Genomic DNA, 14,150 nt, shown 5'->3' with positions numbered 1-14,150 from the left:
CCCATAAAGCAGAAGCACCCCGCCGCCCCTGAGCTGAGCATACAAACGGCTGCTTATTCAGTGCCTTAAAAAACCAGCGGATTAAGGAATCGAGGAACCTGAAAGGCCACCACACAGCCACGGACTCTGGAGTTAAGCGGCCGTGAATGAGATGTGGCAACTCCAAAACAAAGCTACTGTGTCACTCACACTGCACTGAGGGGAATGCTGACGTCACGTCTCACAAAAGAGAGGACAGTGAGGCTGTAAAATATAGTATGAGCACTCTCAGTCCTGGTTCTCCTCTCAAATACGCACCAGAGCTGCTGCCAAGTCTGCTCTTTGTGTCCAGGCAGAGGGAACGCAGAGGAGCATTTACACTGTGACTCAGGGGGGGATCTACTCTCTGATCCATATTTGGGGAAATAAATATAGTGTCTATCTCTCTCTCTCTCTCTCTCTCTCTCTCTCTCTCTCTCTCTCTCTCTCTCTCTCTCTCTCTCTCTCTCTCTCTCTCTCTCCTCATGGGTGGCCTGGTTTGGCCAGCGGACACAGGACTGCGGACTCGCGTAGTGGTCTCCATGGGAATGAGCAGGACTTGGGGAGGTATCCGGCTTACTGGAAACGTGGTTTATTGTTGACTTTCAGGAATGGGGAGGGGGCTGCCGCTCTGAACTGAAGCAGAGGGGAGTTGGACACGGAGGTTGGGGCAGCACTTCCTGGTAGAGTGAATATCGGCTGAGCTGGGTTTTTACTTCATGGACCTGCTCACCTCACAGGCCCCGCACCCGCACCCGTACCCGCACCCGCACCTGGTGGTGGTAGTGCTCACTCAGACCTATATATACAACAGTGGTGGAAGAAGGATTCAGATACTTTACTGAAGTAAAAGTACAAATACATTAATGTGAAAATACTTCAAGTAAGATTCAATATTTAAGATGTTTATTCTCACTCCGGTTATACAAGTAGGCCACAATCGTTTGATATACTTTCGATGGGAAGCTCCATTGAAGGAAAACAGTAAATAGTAAATATAAAAGATATAACAAAATAAATAAAATTGAATATATATATATATATATATATTCTATTTTATTTTATTTATTTTATTTTATTTTATTTTATTTTATTATATTTATTGCACAGGGTTTGGATTGCATTCAAGGTAGTGAATATGAAAAAGTAGTTTGAAGTTAAGTTAATTAAAGTATCAAATGTAAAAGTATTTGCCCCTGCGAGTTATATTTTCTACACTCACATAGCATAAATGCATACAGTGAAGAAAAGTCATCAGATGTTTGTGGGGGAATAACAAACGTTGTGTTTTAGCTCCCTCTACTGGCTCTGTAGAGACACAAACATATATACATACACACACACACACATACACACACACACACACGCACACACACGCACACGCACACGCACGCACACACACACACACACACACACACACACACACACACACACACACACACAGGGGCCTGTACAGTTTAGTTGCCAGTTTGTTTTCATTTTACGAAACAACACACAATAAATTATCCAATATTTCACAAAATAAGAAAATTTCCCATCAACGACCCCTCAGATTTATATGGTGACCCTTTGGAGGGGCCCGAGCCCTAGGTTGGGAACCACTGGACTAAACGATGTAACTGTAAATGTAACAGTTTAAAGTGGTTGAAGTAGCAGCTACAACGGTAACATGGTGCTCTCACATTGATGATTCAGTATTAATATCTAATAATGTCACATAGAATCAGATATCAGTCACAGACAGAGACACTTCACTACATGTACTTTTACTGCATGGTGATGAGAATACTTCTGTACTTTTACTGCATGAAGCTGAGAATACTTCTGTACTTTTCCTGCATGAAGCTAAGAGTACTTTTCTACTTTTACCTCATGCAACTAAGAATAGCCTACTTGTGTACTTTTACTCAGAGTAGGATTTTAAATGCAGGGCTTTTAGTTGTAGGCTATTATTTTGTATAATTACTATTTTACATTAATGTATTTGAACTTTTACTTAAGTAAAGGGTCTGAATACTACAGCATTCATCATCTGTAAAGGTAAATGCAGGGACAGTATTTTGTGTTTAGATCAGCTGACCTGTCACATGACATCCGTTTCCCTGTATAAACGACAGACTCAGCTGAAAGGGATTCAGGAGCAGGTACCAACAAGAGACAAGTACTTTTAAAACATAAAACGTTGGTATAGTTATTTATTTTACCTGTTAATGTCAAAATAGATAAAGGGAAACACGGAATGTACGGTCGCCGAACTCGGTTAAAAAATACGTTAGTTTATTGCAGCTTGCTCCTGTATTTTTGTGGAAGAAGAGCGACGGAGTAACGGTTGAACACGTTTAAATTGTACAGGAATAAGTGTTGTATTGCGCATTTAATGTACGCCGCATTGACAAGTGGATCCTACCAATTCTGAGACTTTTGACATATTTCTCTCTAAAGGTATGTAAAGTAGGTCAGAGCTATGGACGACTTAAATTGACTGTTTTCTGGGTAACGTTTGGCGTAGTGCATGTTCACGAAAATAAAGGATCATAGCCACAAGTAATAGTTTCCCAAAGACAGCCAGATAAAGTATACGTGTTCATATTTGAAAGACGACGATTAAAGTAGATTCATATATATTTTGCTCATTGCAACATCATTCAGAAAGCGCCTTGAGAGCATAAAGAAGACCAGGGGTCAAAGTCAGCTGCTGCACCTCCTACACTGATAAGATAGCAGATATCATTTAATATTGGTGCATCATAGACAGTGATGGTAGTCAGTAAAAAAGAAAGTACACCAGGCATGACTTTCAACTGCTCCACACACCAGGGTTACAAAATGAAAAAACATTTAATTGTTACATTTTCTTAATTGTGATTATTTGCTACTTCTATTTGTCTTATACTGTATACATACATGGAGTATCCTATTTGGACAAAATCATTTTGGGCTTTAGGAAATTGTGATGGACATTTTTCACTTTAAAAGTACCTTTCACACGCATGTCACAGACACTCAAGTATTGTACAATTTTGAAGGTACTTGTACTTTAGTATTTCTATTTCATGCTACTTTATACTTCTACTCCACTAACTCTCAGAGGGAAATATTGTACGTTTTCACTGCACTACATTTGTCTGACACCTTTAGTTACTTTACACATTCTGATTGTTAATTCAAAATATAATCAACGAAAAAATGATGATGTATAATTATAGATTAATGAGTCTACCCAGCAATATATAAAGCAATTAAAATGAGCTCCACCTTTACCAGCTGCAACCTTAAAGTGATGAACATATTAATGCATTGACAATTATAATACCAGTAATATAGTATGTTATTCTGTATAACAAGTTCTTTTACTTTTGGTACTTTAAGTATATTTATGCTAATACTTTTGTATTTTTGGTCAAGTACGATTTTGAATGCAGGACCTTTACTTGTAAGAGAGTATTTTTATGCTGTAATATTACTATGTTTACTGAAGCAAAAGATCTGAGTACTTCTTTAACCACTGCTATTTCCTGACATGTTTTGAAAAATGCTTGTAAAAAAATTCCCAATGTGTTTTTGCTCTAAATATTTAGTGTATTATCACATCAGACAAAGAAAAAGCAGAACATGGTGGCAACTGTAAAGCTTAAATTAAGGGGCACTTTTTTATTTTGCTTGAAAAACACCTTAAACTATTAATCGATTATCACGATTAATTCATATAATTTCTAGTTGCAGCCCGGGTGTCATGGCAACAAATTAATAATAGGCTTTGTTTAATGTAACAGAAAACAGACAATGTTGACAGTTTAGGTGACATTTCTGCTTGTGTAACAGAGAGGAACTTTTGATTTATTCTGCTGCGTCTTTCAGTCTTCTGAAGCAGAGAGGACGGAGTTTGTCTCCACTCAACTGCTGAGAGAAAAACATGCCGTCCAACAAGTCAGTGTCTGACGCTGCCATCACTCAGTTCATCAACTGCAGAATACTGAGAGACCACCGGCTGCAGAGGTACACACACACACACACACACACACAGACACGTGTTTCCCGGATTAATATTACCCTGTATTAATGTGTATGTTGCATTTTACTGCTGTAGATGTTTAAGGTTGTGCTCATTTTAACTCCTTTATATACTGTTTGGTAGTTAAGTCTACAGCAATGCATCATGTTCTATAAGATCATCATATGTACTGTATGTAGCGTCGCTGTCCTGTGAGAACCCTGTATCTCTAAAAAGTCCACTTTTCATGGTGTCAGAAAAACTAGCTTTGTGATGATGCATTTATCAGCTGATCCAAAAAGGCTTTTTAAAGAGTTTATCTAGCTTATTAAGAGGTATGAGAATTTTCGCAACACATAAAGGAACACTTCATTCTTCAGTTTATTAATGTTACATTTAAAATCAACACATCTGGAGAAACATTGTTGTCACTAGACAGGATGGGGGGGGGGAAACTGTCATCTGAAAAGTACCTGAAGCTGTCAGACAAATGGAGAGTAAAAAGTACAATATTCACCTCTGAGATGTAGTAAAGTAGAAATACAAAGTTCTTCTAAGTTAGTGTGTGTGTGTGTGTGTGTGTGTGTGTGTGTGTGTGTGTGTGTGTGTGTGTGTGTGTGTGTAGAGATGACCTGTGGGTGCGTGAAGGAAAGGTTTTAGATCCAGAGAAGCTGTTTTTTGATGAGAAGGGTTATGCCGACAAGCTTGTGGACTGTGAAGGCAGCATCATCGCCCCGGGCTTTATAGACGTTCAGATCAATGGTAACACACACACACACACACACTTCGGTTTTGGACACTTGGTTGTGTCCAAAACCGAACACAACTTTCCTTTCCATTGTTCACTGTTTTCCGACATTTTACAGACCAAATGAGATTTTCTCGATGATTATATTATTAATCATTTGGCAAATAAAAGAAATCTGCCCAAAGATTCCAAATAAACAAAACTGCAACTATCGTCCTGCTATAAACGTAAATGATTTCCACAGCTGAACAGTAGGCTGTTTATAAAATTCAAACACATGTTGTGAGTTAACCAGATTTCTCAGTCTAGTTTTTGGGGCGGACATGAATAAGTTCTGTGTTGTTGGAAATTGATCTTCTGGAACATGTCCTCAGCAGTCTGTCCTCTCCCCGCAGGAGGATACGGCATCGACTTCTCTCAGGCCTCCGACGACGTCAGCAGTGGAGTTTCTTTTGTGGCCAAAAAGATCCTGCAGCATGGCGTGACGTCCTTCTGTCCCACTCTGGTCACCTCGCCTCCCGCTGTCTACCACAAGGTAACACCAACACCAATACAATCAATACTTCAGGTTTCTTCTCCTTAGTCCACATCAGGCTCCAGACAGACGGAAGACAGAAGAATTTACATGTGCATGTAGGGCTGGGCGATATGGAGAAAATCAAATATCACCAAATACCTCAATATCAATATTGCGACGATATTGTAAGGTTGACAATTGGTGCATCACAAAATATTAACACAATGAGATTTTTGATAAATAATCAACAGTAACGTGGATATAATGATAAGTGGGTAAAGGCAAATAATACAGCTAGAACTGTCTGGAAAGTTTAGAAAATGACATCACTTTACTGTAATGCAGCCTTTAAAACCAGGAAAAGACAACGCTTGCGTGATATTACGATATCCAAAATGTAAGACGATATCTAGCCTCATCTGTCGATTATTATTTGTCAGAAAACAAATATTAAATGTCAAAAAATGGTGAAAAATGTGGATCAGTGTTTCCCAAAGCCCAAAGACAACATCCTCAAATGTCTTGTTGTGTCCACAACTCAAAGATATTCAGTTTACTGTCACAGAGGAGAGAAGAAAATATTCACATTTAAGAAGCTGGAATAAAAAAAATGACTTAAACCGATGAATGGATTATCAAAATAGTTGGCTATTAATTTAATAGTTGTCAATTAATCGGATGATCTTTGCAGCTCTAATTTAAACACCTTTAGAAGTAAATAATGACAGGATTAAATCAGTAAAGCACACAGACATGAGGTCGTCTAATTAGCTGCTGTCTGACACTAATTACTTCCACAAATGGATCAGACTCCACGCATTTTTCAAGTAGTGAACTGTACAGACCATCAAATTGTTCTCACACTGTATTTAATGAATAAGTGTCACTGTTGGCTTTTCAGAGTAATGTTGCTTTTTAAAAAGGATTTTCTTGGTTTTTATTATTTGTGAGATGAAGCTGCTGCACATACAATCTGTCATTGATCCCCCCCGTATCTAAAATGTGTGTTTCAGGTTCTTCCTCAGATCAAAGTTAGCGATGGAGGAGAGCATGGAGCTGGAGTTCTTGGTAAGATTAGTTATGGTGCATTCAAGTGCTCCTGGGATAGTCCCAATTCCCCAGTTGGGAAGTAATTCTTCCGACTTCAATGTGTTCATGAAATCAGAAATCAGAAAGGGTTTTATTGCCAAGTACGTTTTTTAAAACATACAAGGAATTTGTTTTGGTGTTGTTGGTGCACGTCACACATTCTCTAGATGGAATATTAAACAATATTATAGTATAGGTAGGTATAAGTATAGGTATAAACAATATAAGTATAAATATAAGTATATGTACACAGTATGTATTACATTAAAAATAAAGATAGAAATAAAAAAATAAAGAGCATTACAGCAGAGAGAGAACAGTGGCATGAAGAGCCAGGGGTGGAGAGTCAGGGTGGTTTCCGGGCCTTGTTAATAAGGCTAGTGGCGGAGGGGAAAAAGCTGTTCATGTGACGTGAGGTTTTGGTCCTGATGGACCTCAGGCTCCTACCAGAGGGGAGTGGCTCAAAGAGTTTGTGTCCGGGGTGGGAGGGGTCAGCCACAATCTTTCCAGCTCGCTTCAGAGTCCTGGTGACATACAGGTCCTGGAGCGGCGGCAGATTGCAGCCAATCACCTTCTCAGCTGACAGAATGACACGCTGCAGCCTGCCCTTGTCCTTGGCAGTGGCAGCAGCGTAGCAGATGGTGATGTGAGGATGGACTCAATGATGGCTGTGTAGAAGTGCACCATCATTGTCTTTGGCAGGTTGAATTTCTTCAGCTGCCACAGGAAGTACATCCTCTGTTGTGCTTTCTTGACGAGGGAGCTGATGTTCAGCTTCCTCTTGAGATCTTGGGAGATGATAGTTCCTAGGAAGCGGAAAGACTCCACAGTGTCAATTGTGGACCCACAGGGGGTGATGGGGGCAGGTGGGGCTGGGTTCCTCCTGAAGTCCACAACCATCTCCACTGTCTTTAGAGCGTTGAGCTCTAGATTGTTTTGGTTGCACCAGATCACCAGGTGGTCGGCCTCCCACCTGTAGGCGGTCCGATGAGGGAGGTGTCGTCCGCAAACTTCAGAAGCTTGACAGACAAGCTTTAAGTCGTAATGTGGAAACAGCATGGACGCTACAGAGATGATGTGTTGTATTTTATTACTCAGAGTGTTTAAACCATAGACTGCATAATAATAATAATAATGAAGCTGTAACGAAGCTTCCGGGCCTGAAAAGTGAAGCCAGTGCAGATGTGCCTTAAACCTGCATTCTATCTCATTTCCAGCAGGGGGCAAAACCACTCCATGCAAAAAGAAGTGTTTCTATAGAAGTCTATGAGAAAATAATCCTACTTCTTACTTGATGTATTACCTCAGCAAACATCTTCATAATGACTTTATGGTCTCAATCGCTAGTTTCAAGTCTCCTTAAATACAGAATGATGTACATTTTGTAAATTATGGTCCCATTTATTATAAAATAGATGATAAAGCAGAGGCAATGCTAACCATGGTACTGTGTACATTAAAATAGCCCTGAACTTGTTTTGTTGTGGCAGCAGCAGGACGGTGTATGTGGGGTTGATTCAAAAATAAACTAGTGTGTGTGTGTGTGTGTGTGTGTGTGTGTGTGTGTGTTCATGGTAAAGAAGGAACATGTCAGTCAGTGCAACAGTGTGGCTCATTGATCTTTTTATGGCACACATGAAGAAGACATATCAGGCTGTGATAAACACACACAATTGGCAGACTTATCCTTTAAAATATTTCGTATATCTATATTTATATTGTATATATCTGCAGGTTTTCATCTGGAGGGCCCGTTCATCAGCGTGGAGAAGAAAGGAGCTCACCCGGAGCAGTTTCTCCGGACCTTCCAGTCTGGAGGGATCGAGGACCTGATGGAGGCCTACGGTGGCCTGGACAACATTGCCATGGTGACACTGGCTCCCGAGCTGGGTGGCAGCCAATCGGTGGTGAAGGAGCTCTGCCAGAGGGGCATCACTGTGTCGTTAGGTGAGCACCATCTACTCACTCATACCCCCAAACCAGACAGATTTTTTTAAAGCTTCTTTTACACCTTAAATTGAAGAAAAAACACAATGAAGTTCTGTTAAGTGTATTTATCTGCGAACACCTCTGACTCATTTACTATTTCCCTCATGTAGGTCACTCTGTGGCCAACCTGTCCCAGGCTGAGGAGGCTGTTCATCACGGAGCCTCCTTCATCACTCACCTCTTTAACGCTATGCTGCCTGTGAGTCTCGGATTCTCAGAACCTGTATCTAATAATAATTGTAATGCAGCGCATAACATTTCACTGCGTGATCTTAAGAATTGCGTTTAGAAGAAAAGGTAAAAACAATCTTGAGCCGAAGAGGAAGAGGTTTTCAACGGGATGGCTGACAGCACTTTGAGGCAAATAACAGATACCCCCAGCCACGTTTAAGTCCAAAGTCTGGACCCACAGTTGCTCTTTAGTTCTGTAGTTTTTATTTACAGACTGAAGAGTTTGATCTTGCAGGAAAAAAGAGAGAACCTTTTTTTTTTAATGGGCATTTTGTATTCATAGTTACGATATTGTGATGTATCATTATAGGGTTGTCTAGCAATACAGAATTGCTGTATTGCGATATTCTCTGTATCGTGAGCCATGCATCGTATTGTATTGTGAGGTACCCTGTAATTCCCACCCCTAGTCATGAGACAATTTGTTGAGTGGAGGTGCAGTTCAGTGCAATGCTTAGACTGTATGAAGGGGGGTCGTCTGGGAGTCAAACTGCCAGTCCTCCCTCCCTAAAGCATCTGCTTTTCTCTTTGCTGTGTTGTGATCCAGTTCCACCATCGGGACCCTGGTATAGTGGGTCTCCTGACCAGTGACCAGGTTCCTGCAGGCAGGACAGTCTACTACGGCATGATAGCTGACGGGATCCACACTAACCCTGCGGCCCTACGCATCGCCCACAGAGCTCACCCTTCAGGTCCGTGGAGGTTGTTGTTGTCGATTGGAAAGAGTACTGAACTATAGACAGCCAAAGTCCTGATGTCACTTCCTGTGGTCATAAAGCCGAAAAAGAAAAACGTGTATATGTTTGCATGCATGTATACATGTGTATCTGTGCGTGCAAGTATGCATGCATACTATGTGTATGTATACATACTGTATATAAATAAGTGGAGAACTAAATTGTTTTGTGTTTAACTAAAGCACAAAAATAGAAAAAGGCAGTAGGACCAGAAAAAAAATTTAACCTCTTCCTACTCCTTTTTGAACATGGGAATCCTTATTTGAATCATTAACAATCAGTTTGAAAGATATTTTTGTGTTTTGAGTTTTATGGATTTTTTTGCTTTCCGTTTTGCCTGTACTGAAATATACATGTTCTTATTTATCTTCTTTTTTTATTTTTTATTTATTTTTTTTTAACACGTTCAAAATAAACTAACCTGATGTCTTTTGATATGCGTTTGCACCTCCAGGTTTGGTGTTGGTGACGGATGCGATCACAGCGATGGGTCTCCCTCCCGGCCGTCACACTCTGGGCCAGCAGGTCATTGAGATCCAGGGTCTCCACGCTTACGTTGCAGGTCTCAAGTTTTTCTTCAGTTTTGAAATATATCAATACATTTTCTATTTAATTGTGACGCTTGTATGAAGGTAACACAAATATAGCTTTATACCTAGTTCACACTACCCAACATTGGTCCTGATTTTCCACCTGCCAACAGGGTTTAGGAGCTCCATGACAAAAATCCCACATCAGAGGCAAATCAGAGTTGGCCTGGCGCTTGCTAATCGGCTTTTGGGTGCTTTGTGTGAACTGTTCAAAGACGCACGTGCCACTGCCTCGTGGACCCATCCCAGATATCTAGCATGCGAAATATCTGGACCTGTCAACGATTTGAATCAATTCAATATCCTGATGCGTCACGATGCATCACCTCCTCAATATTATTATATATTGCTACACATGGTTTTCATCAACAAATACAAGCAGTCGGATATATATGAACTCCCCTTTTAACTGTATCTGCTCTTCAAAACACAGACACTTCCTGAAAGTAGGGAGTCTGAACACAGCAGACAACAGGCAAAAGGCAAAAAAAGAAGCAGCGACCGGAAAATCAACAAGTAACATCATTAGGCAATAATCGATTATGGTCTGTGACTGCATCGATGCAGAATAGTCCAGGTCCGCATCGCGATGCAATGATTAATTTCAACACCCCTACCCTACACACATGCACTGCAACCCTGAACTTATCTAGACATTACCTGGAGGAGCTGTATGTCCCAATCATTTGGACCGGACATTAAAAGGACTTTAAATTAAAAAAAAAAAACAGCAAGAGATTCGATTGTTTATGACCAAATTACGACCCGGCACTGTGACAACGCTGCAACCCGCACCATGTCCTGCCTCCTGCACACTCTACCCAGGCACCACCCTTTACCTTATCTAAACGTAGTATTTCCAGTGAGAATGTGTCTGACACGTATACATCTCCTATTGTGTGCTACATGTGTGAAATGGAAATTTCGGACAATGTCAGAACCTTACTTATTTATAATTTATAATAAGTTATTGTTGCACCTCAAGGAAACAGGCTACAAATAGTAAAGGTGCATGGAAACTGTCAAACATACGGCCCTAGGGCCAGAACCGGCCCACCAAAGGGTCCAATTCGGCCCACTGGATGACTTTACAAAGTGTAAAAACTGCAGGTCATTAATTCCAATTTAGCCATAAAATGCAGTGCTATTTCTATCTGTCAACTGAAGGTGGCACTGTCCTAATAAGATTAGCAGTCCCTATGCTGAATACGCTATCCCTCGTGCTAACATACAGGCTACACACTGTCAAGTGTAGGCTGCTGTTCAAGCAGGAGCCGGCCGTGGAACATGTCTTTGTCCAAAAGAAGAAAAGTAGACACAGAGGTGTCATAGAAAATGGACCAGTCCCTATTCTTTCACAGAGGTAAATGGGAAGCCAGTGTGCTTGGTGTGTTCACAGCACCGTTCAGTGCTCAAGGAATCTAATATTCCGCACCAGACTCATCATGAACCATCATGGTTTTACTGGTCCGAAACCACTTGAGATCAAATTGGTCTGGATGTGGCCCATGAACTAAAATTAGTTTGACACCCCTAAATAAAGAAGGAAAGTAAAGAAGAGTGATGCCCCCACCCTTCTTTACTTTTTCTTCTTTGTTTTAGTGCTGCATATCAGCCACCAACAACTTGCAGCGCTTGTTTTTTGGCAGACATCCATTTTTGGAACCAAATCCCATCTCGCTCATTTATTTGTTGTTTATTTGAATAGGGACAGATACAAAAAACATAGATTATTACATAAAGAACAATTCGATGCCTGTATCACAGTGTTTATAGCCATGGCTAATTCGCAACACCTGTCCCTAGAATGTCCCTCATCATGGTATCATGTCATGTCCCGTGTCACTTCTCCCTTGTCGCCGCTCAATCATGTATTGTGAAAACCACAACAGAGATTACAACAAAGACTCCAGATTACAAAACAGCAAATTGTGAAGTGTGGATAGTGCAGTGATCCGACCACCGTGAAAGTCATGTAATGTGAGCTTAAATTGATACCTCTGTGTTTTGAACTCTTTCTCTCTTTTAGGCACTAAGACGCTCTGCGGCAGCATTGCCACGATGGACATGTGTGTACGCCACTTTAAACATGCTTCAGGTGAGTTTAAATGTAACCAAATAATACTCCAGTGCAAATGTTGGAAAGAGATGTGATTTTACTACTCTCTTGTCCTTTGTGTAGGGTCGAGAGTTTTCCCGGGAGTTTTAAAATGATCACTTCCTGGAAATATATCTCTCTTTTCCCGAGACTGAGAGTTTTTGCCTTTTTAAATGATTTCAAAACCAGAACTGCATATAATGTATCATAAAATAACATTGCTTTAGAGAGGGCATCTTTCTTCCACAATATACAATATTCTTCAGTATTTTAAAACACAGAAAATCCCAGAATCCTGCAGAAGTTAGAAGAGAATTTAAGCTGCATAACAGGATCTAAATCCCAGTTATTTAACCCCTAACTTCCACAACAACTCCACCATGTTTTCTATGAACAGGCTGCAGTGTAGAGGAAGCTCTGGAAGCTGCATCGCTCCATCCTGCCAAACTTCTGGGTATCAGCCACAAGAAGGGAAACCTAGACTACGGATCAGACGCAGGTCAGGATTTACTGCATAAAAGAATCCCCATCTCTGCCGTGCATAGGCCGAAACGATAATTGTGTTTACCCTGACTGTGCTCGCAGATCTTGTTTTGCTCGATGACGCCCTCAACGTCGAAGCCACCTTTATATCTGGAGAGGAGGTTTGGAGAAAAGGACCATAGAAGAAGCAAAAGCCTGCAGATGGAAACTGGCCTGACAGCTGGGACCCGCGGTGCCTTTACGGGACGCTGTTATACACAGAACCACAAATCTGTTGAATGTTTTAGTTCATCAGAACACACAGATGCTTTGCATTTAGAACATGCCAGGTAAGTTGAAACATTGAGGCTTCAGATGTCCTAAAAAGGCCACCGTACAGAGGAGGAACCTTTTAGATATAGATACAAACTTTCCCCAAGACCTCTAGATCTAAGAATAGCAAAGTTGTTCACCCAGAAATATTGTTTGTACGGAGCGTAATGTGTGTTACAGCCTCCCAAGACTGCTACAGATTTGTTGGCTGTCTTTGCTTTTCTTTTACAAATAAGATTTTACATTTAAGCATCAGTAAATCAACTATCAGCAATTGAACTCTGAATCTAACTCATAGTACTTTTATCTGAATGTAAGTAGATTTGAGTTGTATTCTGACATATTAAGGGTTTAATGAAAAATGATGAACTTACTGCAATAGGTTTTTATGCTTCCAGATGCTGTACTGTTTATTTTATTTTCACTCTTTACTCATATGTGATTTAAAGGGAAACATTTTGGTATTAAACTACATAAATCAACTTTCACTGAATGTTACTGTAATCGTTCCTCTTCTAAGCAATAACATTTACTTTTGTTATTTCATCTGTTTGGGTGGATTTCTGTTGTGTGTGTTCTGTAGTTTGTGCATGATTTACAATTCATGTACAGTATACTATAGAAGTCATACTGTATGTAAGTCACTCTCGTGTAGAACTGCTGCTAACAACTGATAGTCGTCTAAAACATGACAAGAAGCCCCCACTAGACATGGCATTTTTATTTATTATTATGCACCAGTTAATAGGAGTAATGAGTACAATATTTAGCTCTAAAATTGCATATAATGAAAAGTAAAGTACAAGTACATCAAGGTTGCACTTTACACAGTCGATCAGTAACTACACATTAACTAACTACATTCCTCATTCGTTAATCATTAACTACCTACTTTTTGTGTACCTTATTGTAAAGTGTTACCCAATTTTCCACAATATGTTTATAAAAGTAACAGTTTATACAGGAATTTCTGTCTCAAATGTGAGAAAATGAGCTAAATGTGAGGAAAGTGAGCTAAATAATCAAAACATATCAGCTATCTGATTTTTTTACATTTGGCGCCCCATAGCGCCAAATGCCAAATAGAACTCAATACCGGAAATACCAGCACGTATTGTTTAAGATCACAAATATTCAAGAAAAGTAAGTTGTGGTTGGACCTTAGCTCATAATCACTTGTTGGAGACTTCTGTGGGCCGTGCGTAAAAGTAACTGCTGCTGGTTCATACACAGGCATAATTACATGGATCAGCAGGTGAGTGCAGCTGTCCTGGTATTATCAGTCCTTCAGTGGTATCTCACGTTATGTTGTGTATTCATTAGTGTATGTATAGGTGATCATCTACA

General features: G+C 40.2%; 1 protein-coding gene across 1 annotated transcript; it reads left to right on the top strand.

Moving 5' to 3' along the window:
* The first annotated feature begins 2,101 nt into the window (after positions 1-2,101).
* On the top strand, positions 2,102-13,291 carry amdhd2 (amidohydrolase domain containing 2). Its single transcript, XM_031318731.2, has 12 exons — positions 2,102-2,460; positions 3,877-4,014; positions 4,635-4,771; positions 5,153-5,292; positions 6,288-6,342; positions 8,098-8,310; positions 8,463-8,551; positions 9,131-9,275; positions 9,775-9,882; positions 11,940-12,008; positions 12,406-12,507; positions 12,594-13,291. Exons 2-12 carry the CDS (start codon positions 3,932-3,934, stop codon positions 12,671-12,673), a joined length of 1,221 nt encoding a protein of 406 aa, XP_031174591.1. The 5' UTR covers positions 2,102-2,460; positions 3,877-3,931; the 3' UTR covers positions 12,674-13,291.
* Positions 13,292-14,150: the final 859 nt, after the last annotated feature.

Source organism: Sander lucioperca, chromosome 21, assembly GCF_008315115.2.
Source record: "Sander lucioperca isolate FBNREF2018 chromosome 21, SLUC_FBN_1.2, whole genome shotgun sequence".
In the NCBI taxonomy this organism is placed as follows: domain Eukaryota; kingdom Metazoa; phylum Chordata; class Actinopteri; order Perciformes; family Percidae; genus Sander; species Sander lucioperca.
Note: the sequence above shows the minus strand (reverse complement) of the source record. Positions and strands in the feature narration are given on the sequence as shown.